Source organism: Pagrus pagrus, assembly GCF_965226575.1.
Source record: "Pagrus pagrus genome assembly, chromosome: 11".
Lineage (NCBI taxonomy): Eukaryota > Metazoa > Chordata > Actinopteri > Spariformes > Sparidae > Pagrus > Pagrus pagrus.
In genome coordinates this window covers 25429109-25455197 of record NC_140195.1, presented here as the reverse complement: position 1 = coordinate 25455197, position 26089 = coordinate 25429109, and the positions used below count along the sequence as shown (strand labels likewise).

At 40.8% G+C, this 26089-nt stretch overlaps 2 protein-coding genes across 4 annotated transcripts in view; both read right to left on the bottom strand.

Moving 5' to 3' along the window:
- kcnq2a (potassium voltage-gated channel, KQT-like subfamily, member 2a) overlaps positions 1–14289 on the bottom strand; it is a gene marked incomplete at its 3' end in the record, with an annotated part of 28368 nt that extends 14079 nt beyond the window's left edge. For both annotated transcript variants that reach the window (XM_084367545.1, XM_084367546.1), the window contains exon 1: positions 13798–14289. In XM_084367545.1, coding sequence (XP_084223671.1) covers positions 13798–14096 — 299 coding nt within the window. In that variant the 5' untranslated portion in view covers positions 14097–14289. The remainder of the gene's footprint in view (positions 1–13797) is intronic.
- An 836-nt stretch (positions 14290–15125) lies between these two features.
- The window catches only part of prex1 (phosphatidylinositol-3,4,5-trisphosphate-dependent Rac exchange factor 1), an 85345-nt gene continuing 74381 nt past the window's right edge, over positions 15126–26089 (bottom strand). Inside the window, exons 29-41 of one of the 2 annotated variants that reach the window (XM_084366824.1) lie at positions 25594–25684; positions 25331–25459; positions 25185–25226; positions 24165–24382; positions 23858–23960; positions 21597–21740; positions 20418–20532; positions 19530–19596; positions 19343–19387; positions 18498–18673; positions 18174–18276; positions 17445–17512; positions 15126–17330 (exon numbers count right to left, since the gene is read on the bottom strand). In XM_084366824.1, coding sequence (XP_084222950.1) covers positions 17288–17330; positions 17445–17512; positions 18174–18276; positions 18498–18673; positions 19343–19387; positions 19530–19596; positions 20418–20532; positions 21597–21740; positions 23858–23960; positions 24165–24382; positions 25185–25226; positions 25331–25459; positions 25594–25684 — 1344 coding nt within the window. In that variant the 3' untranslated portion in view covers positions 15126–17287. The remainder of the gene's footprint in view (positions 17331–17444; positions 17513–18173; positions 18277–18497; positions 18674–19342; positions 19388–19529; positions 19597–20417; positions 20533–21596; positions 21741–23857; positions 23961–24164; positions 24383–25184; positions 25227–25330; positions 25460–25593; positions 25685–26089) is intronic. The other variant, XM_084366825.1, reaches the window with a different exon arrangement.

The following is a 26089-nucleotide window of genomic DNA, read 5'->3' as shown; positions in this document are numbered from 1 at the left end:
ACTTCTATTATGCTTCATCTAGCCCTCGTTAATCCTCCTGGATCACCTCGCTGTTCTTAAAATAAGAATTACAATACTTTGGGGAATTTATGAGGATTTATTTGACCTCTCAACTGCACCTCTCAACCTGATTTCCCTTTTTCTGCTACGCCAGTTTCTGTTTGGTCACATCAAACTCTTGGCAGCGGCCTCTGGCTGTCAGCCAATCAGAATGAAGCGGCAGAGAGATCAGTGGTATGAAGCAGTGGTAAAGTCCATAAGCTGATTCTTTATGATATTCTTATTATTTTTCATCAGTGGTATAAAGACATGCCAACATAAAGCAACATGAACATCATTTTCTGTACAGATTGAGGTCATTCTCTCTTACATGTACAGTATATGTGTGTGTGTTTCTGGCATCTCATATATCATTGATGGCTCCACCATTCAAAGCATGTGTGACGACCCCTGTGCTGGTCTCTCCCTCCTGGAGCCTGGTGGGCCGAGTGGGGTCATCAGAGCACATGTTCTGACTGCCAGAGATATAAGCCGGTGGCCGAAAGCCCTTCACTCTCTCCCTTCCTTACAGCTGGCATCCACCCGTTTGTCTTTTGGTTGTCTCATTATTTGTTTTAATCTTTGTTTAATAAATCACTTGTTTTACGTAAAAGGTCTTGCGTGTGCTTCCTCCTTGTCACAATCCTGGGCCGGGTTGCAGCTTGTCATATAGCTCAGCTTATTGAATTTTAAAACTTAAATTTATGTTGAAAGGTGTCTCCGGTGTGTTTGAATTACAGTCGGTATGGATTCTGCTGGTTTAAATCAACAAAGCTGCATCAGATGGTTTAGTTCTCTTCTATTATAGGTCACTACATTTTCTGTCTTTTTCGACAGGTTGCTATTGTAGCAGTGGTTTTCATACATTGTCTATATGTGCAAGGATTGAAAAAAATACCCTTCTTACTCCTTTCAGCACCCATTTGATGCCTTCATCACCTCCTCCTGCAAGAGTGAAGCTGCAAATGACTTGCACACACTTTGTCACTGTGTTAAATTTAATTTATATATGCGCTGAAATTGGTTTTGAACTGATTTGGAGCTCTAAGGGGATCAAACGTTTTAGCCATCTACTTTACATAAATCCAGAACAACATTGTTGATGAAGATGCCTGGGGTTCCTGTCTTTTCAGCTGTAGCCACGAGGCATCTGTATGTGGGTCAGTCAGTCAAGGACTCACCTCACATCTTGTCATTCACGGTCCTCTGACTTGCCACATTGACTTGGCATTTCACCATCTAAGGACCGACATTACATAAAAGCATGAAAGTTGGTACAGTAGTGCAGTACAGAACATTATTAGAAATGGAGCCCTGGTGGCCATTTTCAACTTCGCCATAACCGAATTATGCATCATATCTCCTGAACTTATCATGGCCAGTGATGAAGTGAAACTAAGTACATTTATTTAAGTACTGTACTAAAGTACAATTTTGAGGTACTTGTACTTCACTTGAGTAATTCCATTTTCTGCTACTTCATAATGCCACTCCACCACATTTTGGAGGCAAATATTCTACTTTTCATGCCACTATATTTATTTAATAACTTAAGTTACAAGTTACTTACCAGTAATTTTATCTGCAATCATATAAAACAACCCCACTAATTATGATAAGCAGAATAATAATGAATATCAGATCCAACAATCAGTCGACCCATAGTATACAGTATATACATACATGTGTAATTTACCTTATTTTGATATTTCACTTATTGCCAGAAAATTACTTTTGATACTTAAGTACATGTAATATCAGATACTTTCAGACTTTTACTCAAGGACTATTCATATGGGTGACTTTAAATTTTTTTTAATATTGGAACACATAGTCTTTACTTTTACTCAAGTATGACTTGGGTCCTTTTTTACAACACTGATCATAACACATGAAAAATATGTGTACCCCTATGTTTTAATGGTAAAAGATTACAACAAGATATTCTGGACAGCATTATAAACTGTTCAGGTGAATAGTTAATGGTGAACCCAAACTGTACAACTGTACCAAGCCTAAATTAATCATGCTGATACCTTGATTGATATCACTTGTTTGCTGTAGCTTGCAGGTCCAAAAGATGCATTATGAGACAAACAAAATGAGTTCTGTAAATGTTTTCACTGATGTGGGAGTTGGATTTTTCTTCCAGTAATTAGCACTGTGTCGTACCAAAATAAAGAGCTCCTACTTGTTCTAAAATTACAGTAAACGGGTCTATTTTATTCCTTAAATAAAAAAGCTATAACCACAGAAATGAAATGTTGCAGGCAGAGAAGCCTGCTGGCTGTGACTCTAATTGGACATCAGTTTATGCAAGTTTCCTGACTCGACCTTGCCAAGCTCATCAGTACCTACTAATGAGGACACTTGCTGATGAAGGAGAGAACCTGCCTCCTGAAGCAGTCAAACAATTAGCTTCTGCAGCTACTCACCTATCATTCCCTGTACCATCAGCAGAGGGAAGCTTCCTTTATACTTCATCTTACTGTCTGTGGATACACAGCAGCTCATGGTTGTGAGACAGTCTAGCAGGAATACATGGTCAAATATGCATGAGGTCTTGTCAGGACAGTGGGCTAACAAGAAGGTAATTTACAGTATCTGACTGCAGTGTTGCCCAGGCCCGTGTGTGATAGGCTTTAAACTGGGAAAATGTGCTAAGGCGTCAATTTTATTAAACCAACGTCATTTTTTATGTTCACGTTTTCTTGCATGAAGTTAGATGAGAAGATTTCTGTCACTCTCAATAAGGGGTAACAATCTTTGGTTTTGATGTCATTACTTTTAAACCCATTTTTGGATTAAACATTTTCATGTAGGTAACTTCTATTTGTGTTCTATTTGTTTATAATCATCAAATGTTTTTTTTAAAGGCAACGGTTTGAGTCACAATATTCTTTGACACACAAGAAGTCAAATGTTACATCTGCAGGGGCAATTGTGTCACGTGTAATGGGCCTACCTTCATACTGTATAAGTATCAAGGACCTCAATAAACTCCCAAGAATATATATACAGAAGTAGAAACAGTTTAATATCCATTAAACTAATTACTAAAGCCAAAGTCTAAAGTTTAAATTCTTGGCAGAAAGCTTTGACAACTATGAGACATCAGTCTGTCTGTTGGCAGGCAGAGAGGTTTCAGCATAGCCCGTTTGCATAATTAACTTTTTTTTTGTCTCATTTCTGATACAATATGAGACGTTACGAATGCCCAATGTTTAAAATGTCTAAAATTGCTCCAACCTGATTTTGAATCCGAGTTTCAATACTTGGCAACTATAAAAAACAAAACAAAAAAAAGGCTCTTGGCAGGAGCACACACAATACATCATTAACAGAGTGTATTAATTTAAACTGAACACAAAACGCTTTTCCTAAATTATTAGAAAAAAATAAATATAATAATCTGCTTTGATGCTTTTACTAAGCTGGACACTGTCAGGAGCAATTGTAAAACAATTGTAGAAGCAAGCTAACAAGAAGCTAACATTGAAGCTAAACGTTGACAGATTTAAGAGTAGACAGATTTAAATTCATGGAAATGAAAGGTTAAGACATTATGAGGAAAACAGTGAAGATAAAAAAAATTACTTTCATACCTAAAAAGGGAGCTTTGTCACTTCTCGTGCTGATAGTTAAGCTACATTTTTTGCTTGTACTTGACACTCACGTCTCGTCTCATTTCAGCTCCAGCACTTCCTGCTTCCCTCCTGAGTGATTACCTGCCCTGCCCTAATGTGTTGCACCTGTGCCTCGTTGTCTCACCGTCCCCAGAGTATTTAGTCTCAGTGTTCCCTCCCTTCCTGGCCAGTTTGTCTTGTTCCTCTGTGACAATGTCCTAGCATTCCCTTTGTGTGAGTTTCTTGTGAGCCTTAGGGATTTGACCAGTCTTATGCCTTTTGTACATTAGCTCTTCCTTGCTGATTGATCACCTGTGTACCCACTTGGTTTGTCATTAAAGGACTGATTGTAAACTTGTCTGAGTCTGCATTTGGGTCCAAGTCTGTGGTTCAGTCTCGTGATATTGGCAGAAAAACTTTAATAAATGTGAGACATCAACGATTTGTGAAGTTACAATTGCTCCCCGCGGCACTAGCATCTGGCTAGCTAAGTGTAGCATAAAGACTGGAAGCAGGGGGAGACAGTTAGCCTGGCTCACAGTGAAACAGCCCTGCGCATTACCCCAATTAAATCCATAAACACAAACAATACATAGCCTTATGTGGTCAGTGAACGTTAAAGGTGTTGGTAAGTAAATGTTCTACCTGTGAACAGAGCCAGGTTAGCTGTTTCCCTGTGTTTCCAGTATCAGTGCTAATAAGCTAACATCTCCTGGCTGTAGCTTCATACAGACACAACAGTGGTATCCATCTTCTTGTTAACTTCCTGCAAAAAAATCCCAAAATGTTGAACATTTAATATCAATTCATATCTTAAATTGATGCTGTTCAATATCCAGTAGGTTGGGTCCAGATTTATTTTCAGCCTATATTACTATTTCTAAATTGTGAGCCAGTTATGGATCAATTGTAGATAGATACAACTGATGACGTAACAGTCTGATTACACATACACCACCAAATTAAGAGCTCCATGGTCAAACACACATGATGTAGTTCTATTTACAGTTTATGTCATCTCATCTGGACTGCCACCTCTGTCCCCAATAAAAACCCATTTTCAGAGTGAAAATCACATTCACTCTTGCAGTCGACAAACAGCCACAGGCAGCAACACACACACATCCACTTGTTGCCACAGAGGTCCAGACGACATCAGTGGAAAACGTGACTATTGATCAATCAAGCTGAGGGGACTGTTGTTGGAAGCAGAAAGCCTGCATTTCCTCCTGAGCTGCAGATAAAGAAACATTGATTTGCCCAGCTCAGCACAACATTGCCTACCCAGACATACTCATCATGCTAAATTTAGACTGCGACGAACTGGAGGAGAGCGAAAAAGAAAGAAGGGGATTTTTCACTGAGCAAATAGTGCCTGTGAGGACCATGTGCCGGCACTGCGGCGTCCACTCTGTGGGCTCCTCAGGGGGATGACTGAGGGTGATGATGAGTTTCTGGGGCACTCATCCTGTGTAAATAAAGAGGACTACTAGTGTTACTACCTGCTGTCATCGTGTTACTTTTGAGCCGTGGGTCATTCACAGAGGCCATTACTGGGAAAATACCAAAAGAGGTTTCCCTGTTTCAGAGAAAGAATAAATCTTCACATTGTGTGTATTTCTCGTGCAAAATATAAAAGAATTCTGCAAATGAATAAATGAACCAAGAAAGAGAGCAATAAAACCTACTAAACCTGCACCCTGATATATTGTTCCTTCTAGCGGAAGAGCCAAGTGAAAACTGTATCAGCAAATAAAGTTACATGCAATAGGTTTGGATGCAGTTAAAGTCATTCTATTAAAAAGATATTCAAGTGAGTTATTATGGAGATAAGATGTAAAATGTGCAGGTTTGAATGGGGACAAAAACAAGAAGCCTGGAGGAGCAGCAGATACTGTTCTGTATCAGACTAATACTGAAAGACTTCCTATCTATCTGCAAAATCGATGTAAGTAAATTACATTTTTATTTGGTGTGATATTGAATGTGACCCCCAAGATATGATATGAGTCCCTTAATGGAAGAAAGGGGGAGAGAGAAAGCAGCAGATGGATCCTTCTTCCAGGACATAACCCAAGAGACTTAGAATATAAAGAGTAGAGAGATGTAGCAGGAGTAAAAGGAAAGAAGTACAATATAATTGAGAACACAAAAGCCAAATTCAAATTATTTTTTAAAAAAGCACAATTTTATGTCCCTAATGCTTTGCAAAGACTAACAAAATTGTGTTTAACCCAACCACATGCGATACAACACTTTACAACAGAGAGGTAAATTTGCAATAACTGAGGCCATTGGGGGCTTTTTCTTTACAAGTAAAAGTCCTGCATATAGAAATCCTACCTAAGTGAAAGAAGAGAAGTATTAGTACCAAAAATGTAAATAAAGTATATCTGAACATCAGAGCAAAGAAAGTTGGAAAGCATTTAAAGCTGCGCTAAGTGCAGTTAAAATAAGAGTTGAATAGATCTATATTCTCACAGTGATCACTGTTATAAAGTGTTTGGTCAGTATCACATGTCTCTCCTCCTCCTGCTCATGCAGTAAAACAGTAAAGAGGTTTTGTGGTGTCTCTGTCCACCTCATACAATCAGGACAGAGAGCTCCATAAAGAGGCAGAGAGCAGGATCCTCCTGTTTGCTGCTATGTGTGGTGATTACCACTGCACGTTCATGTGAAGACGTAGAGACAACAACGCTTACAGCAGCTTTAACCTTAATCTTTATCCTAATAATGTGTTGTATTTTAAGAGCTTGTTATTTTAAGGATGCTGTAAAATATGCATCTTAAAAGTAACTTGTAATTAGCTATTGTACAGTATTTGATTAAATGTAAGCAGTCACTTTTAAACCACTGGGAGCAGTGCATTGTTTCCATCTGGTGAATACATGTCCAAGTCTTTGTCCTTTGAGCTGTGGTTTGGTCTCTACCAACCTCTTTGGGACCTTTTTTTCCCTATTTCATTTAAACTCCAAATTAAATTATCATACAAACTCCAATCTAGAATAACTGAAACCCTGCAGCATACCTTCCCTCCATCCATCGTTTTACTTCAGTCACTCTTCCAAACTCAGCGCAGACTGAACGATGTTCAAGCTGCTTCAACAGAGAGAGTTTTAAAAGTATTAACAAGCCAACAGCGTCAACTTCAGCACACATGAAGAGTATCGTGTTTTATTGCAAATGTCAGGTTGTCTTCAGAGGATGAAAACTCAAGAAAAATGTGAAATCCAGTAGTATTATGGGTCAGGTTAGGTAGGTGAACTGTTGAAAGACATCAGTAGAACTCCAGAGAACATTTTGACTTTATATATGACTTTATATAACAAATACAAAGGACTGAAAGTGATTTAGTATAAATACTTTTTTTAAATTTTGAAGTTGAGTAACGGAACAATAATGCTTTAAAGTTTTGTATTACAGTATACGTTTCATTAGTGTGAAACATATAGCTGCCACACAAGAAAAAAAAAACACTATCACGTTATACAGTAATGTTTTATTGTACAAACTTAATAAGTTTCACATTATAACGTGATAATTCATAGTGTAAGAACATGAGAAGTTTCAGTAGCTGGGTTGCTTGTACTCATGGTGCTTCCAGCTGATCAATGAGAAATAACGCTACCTCCAGAGGGAGGAGGACTGATTACTTCCTCTGTAAAGGAACCCTATCATGTTATAGCGTAAAACATATCATGTTCATACAATACCGTTTTCACATTAAAACGTGATAGTGTTGTTCTGTTTTTTCTTGTGTTGCAGCAATACGCTTCCGTACATTAGAACAAGTCATGCCACCGTTGCTGAAAAGTCTAATTGTGGAGAGGCTGTGGTTTGTGCTTTGCATCATTTTGTAGGCGTTGGTTCTTGATGGGAACTTTCACACTACACTGAATAACATGATAGCACATTGTGAGCATAATTTGAGGACCCTCTTTGACACGACTTTATCTGGGAAAATGTTTCATGTGACAACAGGACCCTCTACGGGAGAGGGTCGGATAATAAACTGTTACTGCAGGGTTTGTCTTAGTTGAACTTACATGTTAGTGGTACAACAGATGTGCAAGTAATTAAATTAACAAATTAAAAGGCAGTTGACATCACTATGATCTAGGGTTATTGGGGCCCTCATGGATTTGGGGCCTGGTTGGCTGGCTGTAGTCTTTATCTCACCCTGTCTCAACCCAAGCATGAAGTAGAACTTAATCAAACGAGATATAACAATTGAAATTATCCCATTATAACGTAAAACTTACAACATTCATACAATATAAATTATTTTGTCCAGTGCCTCTGTCAGAGCAGACCTGAGGTCCACTCCGCTGGAGTTGGTTGACTGCACAGAGGACGAGATACCAGAGGACATAAGAAATCTTGTTTTATCTCCACCAAGTCACTTTGTCCATAGTCCTCAAGGCACCACCCAAGGCTGAAGCAACAGCTGAAGACTTCCTGGAAGAGATGAGCCCTGCTTTAAGTCATCAGTCCATCAAGTCTAGTGACAAGGTCTCAGTCTGACTCTGACTGCCTCCAAACTGATGTTGATGGCACCAAATGAAAGAAGAGCAAGGACTTCTAAAAGGTAAGAATGCATGTAGGTAAAAAGTGAAGGAAGGCCACTTTAAGTACAAACAAATAGATTAGACTTAAGATGTCAGATGTTCTGTCAGCTTGAGAGACCAGCAGAGACACTGTGAAGGATTCATGACGAGCTGTCTTATTCATAGGGAGGGAGGGGGAGGACATCTTCGAGAAGATGTTGCCCTTGAAGATGTCTTATCCCTCATCCTAGAAATGTCATTAGTTTTGAACTAAGCCTAACCCTCTTCTGCTTCCTTTCGACCAAACAAAAGTCCACCTGATTTTGACTTGAAGTCGTCTCCTGATAATTATCTTGTTGTTGAACTGCAGACGATTATTTGCATTTTTGTACCGACGTATTTTCTTTTTACCTCCCTAAAAGAATGAGAAGAAGATGAAAAAGGCTCCAGCAGAGAATCAAACCAGAGCGCCTCCTTTTTCGAAGCAGTTTGCTGCAGTTCTCGCAGTGTTTGCTGTGATGAATAAGGACCAGGATCAGGACCAGCTCCAGCCACTGGCCTGATGATTACATCCTCCACCTCACCCCTAACCCACTCCCCATCCCAATCCCCTCACCCCACACCTCTCTTGCCCTCTAAATTTAACCAAATTTAATACATTAAGTCTGTTCTCTGGGGGGAGAATAATTGGGTTATAATTGACCTGCTTGGCAGTTCAAGGTGTCCAGCCAACATTCACAGACATCTCCTTGAAAGCTAGCTTCTGTTTCTACGAGTCACATCAATATGATGATGACAAATGCTAAAACATAGTGAACAACAGTAGCAAAAGAAGAGAAGAGTCAGCAAAGTGACTCAGTAATGTCAGTTTCTGATGCAGCAAAAGTTTGCTAATGATAGCTACAATTAGCCACCATAAAGGAGAAGTTCACCCAAAAATAAAAAATTTGGTCTTTATCTACACACCCTCATGCTTCACAACAAAACAGCTTTACAGCATTCTCCCAAACAACTGAAGTACATGGGGACTTGGATGGGGTTTAAGACACAATAAAACAACTAATAAATAAATGAAAAACATAAAATTGCTCCATACAGTTTGGCCAAGGTAATCCAAGTCTCCGGAACCCCTGAGATCCCAAATTGATTTGAAAAGATGTTATTTATCCCCTTGTTGAGCTGAAATCTTCACTGTGGCTGCTAAGCTAACAGCATTAGCATGCTACCTAACTGAACTGGGTGCACTAACTCAAGTGTAATCTCTTGTCTTTTCAAATCAATTTCAGGACACTTGGATTAAACTGGAAGAGCTGTATGGAGCAATTGTATGTTGTTGTTGTTCTTCTTCTTCTTCTTGTCTTTTTTTATGTTTTAAAACAAGTCCCTATCTACTTCAGTTATTTAAGAGGATGCTGTAACGTTGTTTTGCCGTGAAACTCCAGAAATGTTCTGTGGACTACAAAACTTCAGCCGACTTTCCATCACATGAGGGTGAGTAGATACTGACTGAATTTTCATTTTTGGGTGAACTGTTCCTTTAAGCTAACTGGATCCCAGACAAATTGAGGCTGTAGCAGCAAACCCCTTAGTGAGTTGAATTGGTGCATTTTCTGGGAGCTCTCATGTCAACATCATGAAGGACAACATTATTAAATATTAAAATATCCTAACAGCTTTCATCAAAATCACACTGGGACACAACTCATTCTCAGCCATAAACCAACTCAGGACTCAGCATTCAGACCCAATTTCTCCAAAACCAGACCACTCCATCACATCTCAGCAGCTTGGCAGCCACCATCTGTCTGCAACTGTCCTCGCCTTATTTCTTCCCCAGTATATCTTCAGCTGGCCAGCTCAGCAGAATGATGAATAACTGGACCATGTCCTCAATCTGTCTCCGGGAATCACTTAATAAACATTTATTTGGTTTTACTGATCACTTTCTGAACTCTTTGTTTCGCCCTCCTCTCTTTGCCGTCATTATCACTCTGTTCCACTTTGGTGCAGGACTCAGAGATGTTGTCATGTTACAGCTGCTGAAGCCTTTCAAGTTTGTCACACAGCTGGTGCTTCCTGCAAGACAACACACGGTAATGAGGCTCCCGTGGAAGCCAAATCAGTGAAGACATCAGAGCCCTTATCTTTTAGCAGAGTAGGAACACACCCTCGAGCTCCAGCTTGAGACTAGAACCTGACAAATTAAAAGCCTCTTTTTGCAAATAGTCCCTCCTTACAGAATTTGTGTCAACAAAGAACAGGGACACACTGCAACTGTTCTGACAGCAGGCTGTTGGAAGTGGACTTTGCTGCAGAAGGGTTTTCACAGATTTCCCTTTCTCTTGTAAGAATTCAAAATGTTCAAACCCAGTCAGTGACAGTGTGCTGCGTTTTACAAGACGCAAAAGATTTAGATTCCCAAGGTCTCCTCTTTAACTGATGTTGGACCAGCGACTGAACACAAAGGGGATGGTGGCCTTGGTCTCAGACTAGCTAGATAGAGAAAGAGATGGGAGGCAGCAACACAGAGAGCACTCTGGATATACTCATGTTCCACATATTGATCATTCACACATGCATTACAAACGAGCCCGAGGAAGAAAACACCTGCCAAACATTTGAGGAGGACGCCCGTCAAAAAAGGAATATCCGCTGTCTGAGAGCGAGCACGTTCTGCAGTGCCGTCTTTGTCAGTTCAAGGCGGCGGTGTCGTCTTGTTTGCCAGACGCTGTCTTTTGGAGCGGAGATAAGTTGAAGAATGGAGGCGGAGGGGAAAGATTTTGACCGAAGTCAGCACATGATAGTTTTATAAATCAGCTGCGTGGAAGAGTTGGGAGATTAAATGAAGTGTGGTGGCTATGAATAATGTATAGAACAGTCTGAATGGAATAGGGGCAGAGTTGTGGTTACTCTATGCAGATGTGCTCTTGCAGGCTGGATGGCACCGGCGGGTCACCCATGTTCCCTTTCAGATCTCCCTATTAGGTTTCAGTTGTGCACTAATTCACAACATGCTTTCCAAAGGATCCTGATTTTAGCAAGCACACATGCCACTGACCCTGTTCTAACTAGGTTGCTTGGTGTACTTTGCCTTCCAGATTCTGTATTATCCTACAAAAAATAAAACATTGCTGCTGCCTGCACTAGATTCTAGCACCATCTCCTGTAAGAGCATGCTGGTCAATAAAGACCTCCCAAAAAGAGTTTTAGCAGGCTGCTATAGTATTCACTTAATTTTTCAAAAGCACCTCGAGGGCCTGTGTGAGAGTGTGTGTGTGTGTGTGTGTGTGTGTGTGTGTGTGTGTGTGTGTGTGTGTGTGTGTGTGTGTATGTGTGTGTGTGTGTGTGTGGTTTCACGATAAAGCACAGGCTTACTTCTGGGCATCCAGCCGTCTCTGGGGAGTCGATATGCTGCGCACGGTGAATTCCTTAATGCTGTGGCCATTTCAACTCCTCACTACCAAGCATGCAGTATCAGAAGGGTTCAGGCATGACTGGAGGCTAAACTACCGACCACATTTTACCCGCCTCAGAGCTTAAATTTGTAGGCTAACACACTCCAATTACCATCTCTCACTTTGATAGGATGTACAACACCACTGCAAGTTACATGTATTAAAGGAAAGCTCCACTGATTTTGCACGTGAAGGTCACGTTACTAGTATTTGTGAGTACTTCTCAGCTTGTTTTCTGAAAATATCAAGAGTAATGGATGAAATCAATTTGTCAACACAATGTCTGCAATTGAGGCATGGAGTTTGGTGGCAGCTATGGGCAGGGAATCAATGCTATGGGTTGCATTATGGGAAATGTAGGATCTAAGTCTGTTTAACTTGGTTTCTGCTGTACAGATTCTGACCAAATTTTACCCAGAAGAGAAAGATCTTCATTGACTTTGTTTATATGTGGCGGACCCTGCCACGTTTCTAGCTTCAATCAGTGTTCTGGGACCTTATTTTCCTCTGAGAACAGCTTGTTTATTCACTTATGGACAAAATAAATATTCCTGAGTTTGTATTTAATGAACATGGCTCGCCCTGCATGTTCCTTAAATGCATACCGAGTTTGGAAAAACTGCTCTATGTTATTATGAACCTCATTATTGGAATTTGCTTCAACAAGATTTCAAGTTGGCCTCTTTAATACAATTCAAAGGTTTAATTACAGAGTTAACGACTGAAATTGTCACTTTTTTTAAAAAATGTATTGTTTTATAATAACTCATTTATTGTCTCATGCCAACATGTGCATTTTTACCTTTTAACATCAAGGATAACAAACAATTGTTTTGACATTATATCAAAGACATCTGTGTATTGTGTTGACAAGATGCCTACTGAAGTTAGCATGCTAACCAGCTAGCCTTTTTTATAATACCACTAGGAGCTCGCTACCTGCACAGCTAACTGAGCTAATTTGTGTACCTATGATTTGAACTGTATTTGATTTATGGATTTATTGTTCGCCTGTGCCTCAGCACCATTGTAATTAAAGGTTCTCATTCAGTGTGTTCTCCGATTTAAAGAAATGAATGAATGAAGTAAGTTCTTAGTCCCCCAACTTTGTGGAAGTGCACCTTTAATTTGCTGCAGTACCACTTTAAAGGGGCACTATGTAGTTTTGGAGAAGAAATTCAAACTCTGAGTTTTAATATTTACAATATTAATGAGACAATAATACAAACTCAGAAAAAAAAAATCCATAAACAAACAAGCTGTTGTCAGAGGAAAATAAGGTCCCAGAATACTGTTTGAAGCTAGAAAGGTGGCAGGGTCCGCCACATATAAACAAAGTAAAACAGTATAAATTGTGTTGTCCTTTAATGTCAGTTTGTTTATTCAGTCATGAAAACAAAGAGTTTGTTTATTTAGTTTGTTTAGGCGTAATCTCTCCTGATTAAAACTACATAGTGCTCCTTTAAAGTGATTATGAGATGTTTTTCCTCAAAGATATTCTTGTCCCAGGTGGTTGCTTGCCTCAGTGCTAAACTCAGCTGGCAGAGGTCACAGATCACTGAACTATATTATTAATGATGGCATCACTCCAGTCAATATTTTGTATTCGACCAGGACTTTACAGGCAGAGCATCATGTTCCAGTCACAGGATGCTCACATGCTGTCTCTGGGGTCCAGCACACTCCCTCTGAGGGCCAGATGCTGTAAGTATGTGAGTCCACATGACTGTGCAGAGCTGGACTGCAACGTTAATTAGTGAAAGTAGTGACGCGGTGCGGAGCTGTCCGCACACAGCGGTGCTGAAGCCTAAATGCTGCCGCAACACACGAGGAGTCAATAAAATGTGAGCACATGTAGGCATCATCACGATCAGCATATAATGTCAGTATGACATAAGCATGAGTTGCAGTATGAGGAGTTATGGCAGGAGTTGTGCAGGTGAAGTGACACCCCTCCTACCATCAGGCTACAGCAGCTTCACTGCACCATCAGATCAATGTAGGAGACTCAAAAACCCGCAAAACTCCTCAGCAGCTCCCCTGTCAGCCTCCACGGTGACAGACAGCGGTGTGCCCCATAGTAAAAAAAAAAGGCCACGATGACAGAATCAACATGCGAACATGACTTACACATAAGCGTGGTAGATGAACGCCCAGCCCCGAGGTCTCTCCAGCGCATTGTAGAGGAAATTCTGTAGTTTCCGATAGCTGGCGTTTTTCTTCGACGGTCTGGGTCTCCCGGCGGAGATGCTGGACCTCGGTCTGCAGAGGATGCCGCTCCGCTTGGTGCTTTCCGAACCCGCAATGAGCAGCGCCCCATCCCTGCTGGATTCAGGAGCCCCCGGGTCCAATCCGACAAAGCCGACTTTGTGCTTCTTCTCTCCGGCTTGAGTTGGGTAAACCCCGCCGTTGAGAGATTTCTTCACCATTCTAAAGTCGAGACGACTCTGACGAGGAGTTGTCCGTGCCCTTGCCGCGGGGATGCATCACCGGTGCTGAGGGGTGTGTGCTGCTGGTGCTGAATGCAGTCGGTGTCGGTCCCCCCTTGAAAAACCAATTGCAATAACCATGCGAAACTGCACCGTGTATGCTTTTACGTTAGCTGCTTCCGGCCATCTGACAGACCCAGCGAGGAGAGGAATGCACATGATTTCCACTCCACAGTCTGATCACGTTGGCCCCATCAGCAAGTTAAAAGGCTGTCTGCAGTCATTAAATGACACGGGGGCTGATGAGTAACATTGCAAAGTTATGTCTGGCATTCAACCAGCCTTCTTCTAGTGCACTAACATCTGGTCTGTAGGTTTGATCAAAACAATCTCAAGTTGCTGATCAGGAAAAGTGGATCATTAATGTGTTGGGGGAAGTGAACGTGTCTTGTTTCTAAAAAATAAAATCTATCCTGAGATTACCTTTCAGCCCCTCTACTCAGGTTCCAGAGAGAAGCTGCAAGGGAGCTTTTCATTTGAGGCTGCACGTTCATGGAATATTCATACTGATGTGCAGGATAATGGACACTTTGACTATGTTGAGCTGTGTTTTTCAGGTTTATAGTCTCTAAGGGACACAGACAAAACGTGCCAAAATCTAAAGGTATTTTCCAAAATCAGTAAGACACCTCAGCCCTCACTTAGCTGCAAAACAATGCAGATCAATATACCAGATAAATGTCTATAATGCACAGCAGGTTAGCAGGTTAGCAGAAAGCAGGCGTGGCTTAAGGGCTGACTCCGACTTGAAGCAACATTAGGAGTCAATGGACACAACCCCCACCGATTCAGTCAGAAGTCCTATCTTCCAGCAGCACTTAGTCACAGCCAGCTGATATGGTGTGAGATGTGATAATCATCTGAGTCATCATGTGAAAACACAGTAGACCAAAGGCAACATATACATACGGACACATTGTAAAGCGGGGACATTCCAAGATGAACTTGTAAGAGAGGGAACAATCGTGATACTGTGAACATTTTTATTTACTATCTTGTTAAGATTGCATTTACAATTATAATTTTAGAAAGATTCAACAAAGATCCTTTGTACAGTTATTTTCAAGCAACATAAAATTGCAAATAAAGTATGTACAGAAACATTAGAATAATGTAAATAAACGTGTAATCAGTGACATGTTTTTTTGTCCAGCTACACCAACATGCTGCAGTCATTAGCTAATTTAAACTGGTGACGCACACTTAAAACCAGATTATGGAAACTGCTCCTGCTTTCTGAGTTTGTATAATGCACACTGCTCAGATTAAGATCAAATTTGATAAGGGAGATTATGATAATGCAAATATCCACTGAGTCTCACACATTATGCCAGCAGGGGGATGCGAATATACAGTGGCCATGCTCTTGCTGAGGGATGCATAGAGACCGTGCCAAAATGCTCATTTGGAGCCAGATTGCTTTTAAATAAATAAAAACGACTAAGTGATCGGCCTAATGAATGCAGCATGTCAAGACAGATTCTTGAAATGCACGTCGAACCTTTTTAACAGTCAAAAACAACAAGTTGTCAGTGAGGTTATGCTCAACAAAGAGAAACAGCTTCTCTCCAAATGCACACTCATGAATAGAAAATGTTTTATATTATCTCCATAAAAATAATCCAGTTAACTTATAGCATGACTCTGCTGCTGTGAGACACGACCTATGTTTTCCCCCGACATTGTTAAAGTTTGTATGTACAAGAAATTAAAATCTTCAGTAAAATATTGTTACTGTGTTTCAGTCTTGAAACGATCCCTTTGTTTACGTCATCCACAAACTGCTTACAGTACTTTTTGCTAACACTGCAACTTGAATGGACCAATCGTTGTGCTTGTTTTAATACCTACAGTACAGACAATAATCCCAGAACAACGTAAAAACCAATTTAAAAATCAAAATGTCATAGTTAACAGAAGGCGATCCTTCAACTAGTACATTTGAATTAATATATTAATAATTTAACAATGATTCAATATCCCAACCTGTTGACTTGGCTGTTCATTGACAAACAGCCTCGTTTCGTTTTGCTTTAGCTTCCTTTGTCCTGATTCAGATTAGCTAGCTTCTGTTCGTCGTTCCTCCCTCGCTCTCCCTGAAGATTAATGTAACACTTCCTGACATGATAAAAGTCCACACATATAAATAAAATACACAAGCAGTTATGTCTAAAAAAATGGCATGCCATTGGTCCTTTAAATACTGTTCAATACGCAGGCTGGAATGCTTTCAGATTCTTTAATACCTGATATAGAATAAGTGAGGGATAAGAATGCTCCTTCCGGACACAATAAATAACTATCCTTCATATAGTGCAGTAATACAGTACTCACACTAAACCTACAGTAATTGCACAGTAACCACATGCAACGGGCTGAAGAAAGAGCAGCCCCACCCCCCATCATCTATCTCTTTATCCGTCCCTCAATCCCTACTTCCATCTCTCTGTCTATTCTTTGACTTTCTGCATCGATTCAGCCAGCTAACATACATGAATACCAGGGTAATCACAAGTACTCTACTTCACTTGGGGTTCAAACATTGAGCCCTGGGGAGCACCAGCCCAAACAGAGAAAGAGACAGCTCTCTGAAGTTGCAGTCCAAGGCAAAATGGATAAAATTTGCATTTACGATGACAGTCAGCTACAGGTAGTTTGGTTAATCCAGTTAATAAGAATCACTGTGTGGGTGTCTTCTTTATGACCTCAAAACTGCCACCTCCCTTTCACTTCTGTTGTGAATATTTTGCACCAGTTGTCAAGTCATTCATGTCAGCTTTGTCGAGACAGACAGCCAAAGCAATAATACTTGTGTCTGGGGGGCTTCCCGGTAAAACAGTATGTGACTAGTCTTGAGTTTCATGCTGCATCAGTCTCTCTGTAGGTGCTCCCTGGTAACTGCCGTTAGTCATTTGTACAGTTTCATTAAGCTTGTATGTCGCACTGAAGACTCTAGTGGTATCCATGGTGGAATGATCCCTGTGTAACTGGGGCAGCGGGGGGGCAAGGGTCTTTCCACTGGCAGTGTCTCTTGGAAAGAAAGCAGTGAGACTCGCACTCTTGTTAATGTCATCTCTCATTTCTTCTTCTGCCACATTCATCCTCTCTCTGATGAGCTCTCTGAAGTGTTCTTAGAGTTCTCCATCTGAGGGCGGCAAACACAGCTTGAAGAGCCTGTCGAAACAGAAAAACTTCAAATGAGGGAGGATCCACCTTAATTAAGACCAGAGATGCTATAATGTATTGATGTTATGAGAACATGTGCCTGGAAGTGGATTTATACTCTACCTTGGGAATGATGGAGGCATCTGGTCCATTACCTTGAGATTTTTAGCAGAGAGCTCAACTCTCGCCCCCTGATAGAAGAGAGAAATGCTGTAAGCACCACAATAGCCTTATTGCAGTTAGCTCAAGCGGCCACAATGGCTAAACCTAGAATCTCTAGAAATACTTTCTGTTACTCAGAGGATTTGATGTATTTTCATATAAAGCACAAAGGAATCCATGCAGTAAGAGTTTGTGGTTCAGGTGTAGATAAGGTGAGAGACATTTTAGATCATAATAGTTACTCTGACTGTTCATGTGCTCAAATTTGGACTGGGTGATTAAATATTATCATTTATCAACTACCACTAAAATTGTATATTGACAGTATAATCATCCCTTATTATCATTTGTTAAAATGATCATTTATGAAACACTGTTTTCCAAAGAAATACTGCTGAGCAAATTGTATTTAAAACTAAAACACACACAAAGAGTTACTGAATATATTGTTGTACACTTCTCTGGGGATTAATCTCATTTAATGCATTACTATGGAAAACAATTCCTTAGATTGAATATAAAAATGAACATCAAATACACTTAAATATTATGATTCTGATTTAAACCATTTTGCAAAGTCCAACTGCTTAATGAAATAATTTGTACTTGAAAAATAAGGTAAAAAAACTACAGGTTAGTGGGGAGGTCATTCAACCTCTCGGAGGGATCTCTGCTGCCCCTGAGGTTTACCTGTTTGCGCATTATATCCATGGTCTGCATGATGCAGCGCGGCATGAGACCGTGATTCCTGGCTAAGATCATGGCCTGCTCCAGTGTCACATTTAGGGTACATCTGCAAAGAACAAAAAGGCAAAAGGTCAACGCTGTGTGTCTGTATGTGCACCTGCTAGACACCTCTGAGTAAAAATTAATCCAGACAATGAGGCAAGGCGGCGCTGCTCTTGTCTAGTGGTGCATGTCATCCACTCTGCACTGTGTTAATCTTTATTCAAGCTGACAGTCTAGTGGTACTTCACAAGCAGTATAATAATGTTGGCTTGTTGCCAGGCTGACCTCTGCATGCCTGTACCACACATGGTGATGTGGCAGGCTCCCAGGCGGTTACACAGCTCGGAGGACACACACAGCACGCTGACACCTGATGGGTGGCCTTGGGCGTTCGGGCGCACGTTCACGTAGGACTGCATTAGTCGACAGAGGTCGTCCAGTGTGTTGAGGGGTCGCAGCAGCTATTAGGGGGAAACAGTGAAGGTTGGAGAGGGTCAGCTGTTAAATTAAGTGCTGACAAGACAATACAATATCACAAAGGTGGACATCTTAGCAAGTCATTTAGACTACTATGGAGTGTTAAAATCTGTGTAAAACCAAGCTTAGGAAAAAGTAACTAGTTGACTTTATCATTTATTCCGTTGTGGAAATGTGTTTTATGTATTTTTTTATTTTTATTTATTTATCCAAAATACTACACCAATATCAACTACAATTGAGGGAAATGAGATAAAAAAAATAGTGAAAAAGTTGATTTTTATTAGAAACAAGTTAAATTATCTCATATTACTTAACAATTTTCTAATATTCAGCAGTAGAATAAGTGACTTGTGAAGATTGTGCACCAGCAGAAATGGGGGAAAACCCTCAAACAAATGACACAAAGAGGTTCAACTCTCTGCAGTCTTTGAGAATAAGGCTCTATATATTGAAACTACTGTGTATTCTATTCAGTTTTAATCACTGGAATCTATTTCAGCTACAGTCAGTTTGGGACACTAGGATTTCCAGGTTCAAATGGAGGCAGTTTATAATGTTGAAGTGTTGAGGTTAGTTGGAGTTAATAGGGGAGTGTTGGCGAGCTAGTGGGGGGTTTCCAGTGGAAGGAACAGGACACCAGTTCATCTTACTTTTGAAATGCTTGGTTGAAGGTCTCTAACTTCAAGGCCCAGTATCTGTGCTTGCATTTATATTCAGTCACAACATTATATACAAAATGGACTTATGTTACAAGAACAGGACAGACGTTACGTGATAAAAGACCATAAAGAGCAAAAGCAGTAAATGGGAAATGTATCAGAATAAGAGTATATTTACCTGGTCTATCTTCATTGCTGTGGTGTTTGAGTCTGTTGGGAGGTTGGACTTCTCCAAATAGAAAGCCCTGTTGGGACAAAAGCATATTTCAGGTTTAGAAACTCTCCATCTCCTTTGGAAATGTACAGATTTTTTCTCCTCTGACTCACTCAGTGTGAGAGCTGAGTCATCTACTGTAGCATCTAGAGTACTTCACTTTGTAGAATATGCATCTGCTACACTAAATGCTTAGTGATTTATTGATGTTGCACGAGTCATTTCGTGGGAATCAGTGTGCACATATCAGAAATCATGACCCTATTAACAGGCAATTAAAAACAGAACATGAATATATAACAGGGCAATAACTAAAGTAGCTCTGTAAATCTTTTGAAAATGCTTCATCACAGGTTAACACTTCTTAAAATACTTAAGATTGTAATGTACACTTTTGATTTTCTAAACATCTTGCACATATATTTAAAAACTATGATGATCATTTTTGTTTTTCAAATAGAAATGAGCAAAATAATTAAAAACATTGACTGTATTTTAACTGTTAACCGTATCCATATCAAAGTAAAAACTACACATGCTGATGTATGAGAAACAGTAGATCTAAAGGACCCATTTGGCATCACTGAATGAGCCACTCATCTAGCCAACAAAATCCTATTAGCTAATGTGGGACTTTGTGCAAGAAAGGTCATTATAAATGATCCCGTTCTCACCTTGAAAATTACAAGACCTTGAAAATAGTTAAAAGGAAAGTAAAACAGCACTCGAAGAGTACTTTCTGCTTGCTTATGCAACACCAGAGAGTGAGCTCTCCCTTTAAGGTGAAATATATCCTGAGTGCGAGTGAGTAAGCCGCTGGAGGGCTGTGATGCAGTGCATAGCATAGTGTACCTGAGTCTGCGGTAGTAGGCCTTGACCTTCTCTAGTGAGACAGCGTTGGTGCGCTGCTGGAACTCCTCCATGGCTGCGTAGTCCTGCTGGGACACTCCCTCTGGACGCTCCAGTGCTGGATAAAACAGGCAGGAGGCATTTAAATCAACACACATGGGCACATAATTGTATGATCACGTATTTTCATACCCTCCACTTTAACCCTCACATCTTCAAACATCATCATTATCCCTTAAACCAACATAACATAATGTTAATCTTAACTCCAGCCTGAAAAAGAATCCTAATGTTGACGCTACAATAATATTTTAAAAACTGGGAGGATTGCCCCAAATATCCTTATTTCAGAGGATTTTAATCTATATGAGGACATACAGTATGGTGCTAACAGATATGGCCACAAACTTCAGCATCTGCAATATCACAAAGTGCTCCATACCCCTCCCCAACCTGCACCACAGACTATTTTCCAGTAGGTGGCACTGTTCATTCACAGATCACCACTGCTAAAAGGCTCTGAAGCTGTGTTGCAGCACTTTGCTCCACATTTAAGTACATGAGAGCAATATGAGCTCTCTCATTGGGTTAGTGTTCCAACTGGCACTTGTCTATGGAAAATTAATGGCTATTTGGCAGACAGGCTTGATGCATAATGCTGTCCATTCATACTAGGCCAGCTGAGAGTGATGGAGAGCTAGAAGGAGCCTGGCAGCAAAGGAGAACGTAAAGGCGAGGCGTTTTAAATTGTCAATAAAAGGCGTCAGTCTAACCCAATAAAAGCTATCAGGAACTGTGCATGTATAGGAGGCTGAGAGGCTGCATAATGCTTTGACGGTATTTTAAAATGATGCAACTTAATGTACAGTGCATATAAGTGATTTTCATGTCCTCTCTAAATGTACAGTACTCCACTGACCCTAACAGTGTGATGTGCATCTGAATTAATCAAGTATTGACCTCTCCTTTAAAATCAGATATGCATAATTTCACCATCATTTTATACACCATTTTTTTTAAACTTTCTGTATAAAACTATTGATTCGGTACTTGGGTATTGTATTTCAAAGGAACAACACCCAGCCCCATGTGCCACTGCTGTGCTATGCTATACCCATTTGTCTACACCCTAAACTTCCAGTTTTCTCCCCAGTTGCTCTGTCCCAGTCTACTCAGTCTTACCCCTGGTGAAAAGGACAGTGTGGAGCTTCAGGCTGCCTCCGTTCTGCAGCCGACTGGGCAGCTCACTGAAGTGACAGCTGTCCAGGTACAGGGTGACCCTCAGGGCCTGCCGGCTGCCCTCCACCTGGTAACACACCGGTGTGTCTGCAATACACAGACAGGAGAGATGTTAACAAGACTGTGCTATTATACGTTTGGCTGTGTGAGCCATTAATAGAGTAAGTAATAGGGATTTAATAGTAAGGTTTAGCAGTGAACAGAAAGAGGAAACCTGTCATTATCAAAGTTCATCCACACCCTCCAATCTATTTGCCACAGTTAGATGTTCTGTTATACTGCAGGTTTTCAAATATCATTACAAACAGCACAGACATACTGCCACATTAGTGAGCATCAATCATTTCAAATAATTAAAATTTTTTCCAAACATTATTTCATAAAACCACAATCAGATGAGACATATCAAAAACTGCATCCTGCCTGAAATGAATGTGGAGAACTCGCTGTCTCCAGCATTGCCTTAGTTTTGCTTCAACAATGCCACAGGGTGCACAGTAATGGAAAAAATGACTCAAGTCCACCCAAATGTAACAGTGGTAGTTACCTGTCCGTTAGTCATGTTGGGAAAATCTGAAATACACATGTAATTATGCCTGGAATCTATTTTTAATGTTGCAGCAGCTGGTGAGTACACTGGTGGAATAAAAGGCATTGATCCATGATTTCTTGGATTAGATATTCATGTCATTTTATGGCACATTTTTTAGTCCCTTAAATATTTTTCTGCCCCTTTATTCGGGGGGCAAATTTTCATTTAAAATAATTTGTCCTTGCTTCTATGCAGAGCAGTGATATGTTCTTCTTCTCCAAACAACACCTGATTCTTAATAATTAATTATAAATCATTTATAAGCTGATTTTTTCTGAACATTTTCCAACTGGTGCACATGAGTAGTTCTCAGAAAATGGAAAGGATGACCTTTAACAGAGCAACCTCAAGGGTCAGCGCTCTTTCTAGAGAACCCATCTAGCCATAATCCTGTGGAATTGGCTGTGACGCTTCAAGCTGAACTCAGGAGCCTCAGGCTCTGTGCTGCTTACATGATTCTATCCTACCTACAGTATAGCTCCCAGCCTGCTGAAGATGCTATTAGCAAATCAATACTGTCCAATGGATGCTGCCGCCACAAACCATCTCCCTGCACTACAGAAGTCTGTGCAGAAAATGCAACTTAAGCAGAGCAGTTTGGTTAAAAACTATTTTTTAGATCAAAGTGTAGGAGTCTGCACACTCTTTACATCTCTACATGACTATATATCTCTACAGTATGAATGCCCAAGTCAATATGTGTTAGTGCTTGAATTGATTTGTATGCTCCCGCACAATATATGCACGCGTGCACTAAGTACTTTCTGCTGCAGAGCGTGAACCTATAATAGCATATCCTTGCTTCATCCATAGCTTTACCTCCTAAAATGGGAAGTGCATGTTGTGCTTTTCCTTTGAGCAGCAATCTCTGCTGGCCATATTGAGCCTGCTGAAAAGAGAACTGATTCAGGATGCAGTCGTCCTTTGTATCTGCTGGCTTTAAGGCTTTTGGTGGCCTTGGAAGGAGCTCCGGTGAATACTGAGGTTATTAAATGCACAAATACACCCAGGTGTTGAACTTAATGTACACACACTCATGTCAAGGTGCTCACAATGCCAACTATGAACTACCTGGGTGCACCCTCAGATGATAGTGTTGCAGTACACTATTGTATTTGAATGCTTACTCTGAAATAAATGTTGCTAACTTCAGCTGTTTGCCAGGACAAAGGTGATGCAAACCACAAAATCATTTTCATGCTCCAAAAGCACATGCTGCATCTAGTGCAAAAATATTATGTATGTGTATCCACCATGCATGTGTTAGTATTTCATGTGTCTCAGAGCAGGACTGAAGATTAAATGAAGCCTGTCAAAGCCTGTCAGGAAGGAACCATCTTATCTGTTATACAAGGACAACGAGGACGATGCTCTGCCCTTGTTTAAGATGATTTATGGGGCTATTATAGTGTTGTTTTAGCTCCCTATTCACTCGCTCAGCACTGAAAAGAAAATGAAATCTGCAATGGCAAAATGGCAATTTTCCCCTCAATAGCTACCATACATCCACATAATGGAACTTTATTCAGAGTTGGTCAAACCATACAGCTGCTCATTAGCAGCAGTGTGGTTTGAATGAGACGAGTCAGTCTTTGTTGATAGAGTCTCTTACTTGCGACTAGACACTCATCCTCCAGTTGCCTGAAGAACACAGTGACTTTGTCCAAATCCAACAGGGCCGCCTTGGTGTCTTCCAGCATGGTCCGCTCCTCTTTCTGCCGGAGGAGAGAAAGAAAGCTCAGAAGTGGCACCAGGAAGAGAGTTTTGATCGTTGTAAGACAGCTGCACGGCGAGAAAGCCATAAAGACCCAGGAAACATCACAACAGTGAAAACAACAGGAGCACCTACATTCTGATTTTTACTTAAAACTGCATCAGATAAGTTCAAACTGGGGTTGCATGAGAAAACCTGTCCTCACCAGGTGTGGTGCAAGCGTGGACTGGAAGTGCAGCAGCACGCCAATGACAGATATCTGCTCCAGCCACTTGCGGCTGGTCTCCTTGCCGTCTTCCTGGTATTCGCCAGCGTTGTTGAACCGCGACCGCAACGCCGCCAACAACTGCTCCGCCAGTGTGCACAGGGCGGCCGTTGCTGCCTGGCAGAAGATCACATCCCGCCGCAGCTGGAGAGACGTGTCTGGTGTTTGAGGGTTGGAGAGAGAGAGAGGTTTTGATGTCAAAGAATGATGGAGGGAGTTCACCTTCCTCATTACTCGTGTCCTGGAGTTGCTCCAGTACATATACTTTATTCCATTAGCCCAGCTCCCCTGAGAGGATATCTCCCATTAACTAGCACCATCTGCCACTGTGCACAGTTCAAAGTGACTAGGGCATCGTGCGCTCTGACACCAACCCATATTCCTGTATAAACACAGAATAACAGGCCTCCACCTGGATATGATTCTGACCTGGAAAATTAAAACAGTGCTGAAGACTTTTTAGAACTTGTTAATATAATTATGCTGCAAACTAAAGACATTTGAACATCTGCTCTATCTCTTTGTAATAGAGCAAACATAGTTTGTATATGGCTATTATATTTGGCTGTTCATGATTAATATCAGAGTGGATGTACTTTGTTTCAAAGCTAAAGTGACAAACCAGAAAATATAAGCTCATTAAATTCCATGAAACTGTGTTCAAAACATTATAACAAAAACATTTTTGTTATAATTTAATACCCCTGGAGATATTTGAAGGCTGCAGATGTCCTAATGTAGACTGTCTGTATTTTCATACGATGGATGACCTCATTTGCAGAGAGCTCTACACTGTTGGAATCATTTAAAATACTCAAGCTATGAGACTGTTCCTGCTGATTTAGACTGAAATCTGCTGAGTGACTGCACAGCCACAGTCCTCACAACTCTTTTGGTAATTTTATGGAAAATTAGAACTTATTGAGATGGTTTCTATTAAACACTGACATGTTACTCTACCTGTGCACTTGAGCAGAGCCAGGAGAAGCTGGTTCTTTCCATCTGTAGAGGAAGAAGAAAAACAAGATGGAGCAACTAATAGTAACTGTATACCATCACTTGTACACGTGTGCACGTGTGCATGTGTGTGTCCATGGTCTACTAACCATCCACAAATCTCTGCAGGCTCTCCACCAGGGTTTTGATAGAGTTGGGCAGGTTCCAAGGGTCCTCCTGGATGTTCTTGTGAATAATGTAACGACAACGAACGGTCCAATCTTCTGTTTGGCGGAACTCTGTGCACATAAAACCAGGAATGTGTGAGTATGTGTAGCTGTTGTGTAACAGCTGTATTAACAGCAGGATGATGACACCTCCTCTCACCTGTCAAGCAGTTCACACACACACACACACACACACGGATATGTACCTGGTTGGCTGTGGTCAGAGTAAAAGTGCTTGGTCTCCTCGCAGGCCTTGGCCATCACAGGTCCTTTGAGCAGGCTGTTGATGGAGTCAACCTGTATGAAATAAAAGCACACACGCACACATACAGACACATGATTGTCAGCTAATTAATCAGGCTTCATTTGTCCTTCTTCCCTCATATTCTACACATCTTCCTTTCTTCTTCCAGCTCCCTCATCTCTCACTCACTCACACACACACAAACACACACACAACTCTGCAATAGCTTCTGGCGAGGGTCCTGCAGCATTAACAACAAGGCTTGTGTTTGCAGGCCCCCTGAGCTGCTGTGTACATGTGGAAAGAACTACAGCAGCCAAAGTGAGTGTACCCCACAAGCGCAGTCACAGGACATCAAATGCTGGTAAGAAGAGATGAAAATCTAGTTGGATTTCTTTAACTGAGTCCATGTACCAGTGCGAGTAAAGAGAGAAAGAGTATTGTAAGGAGAGAAAGAA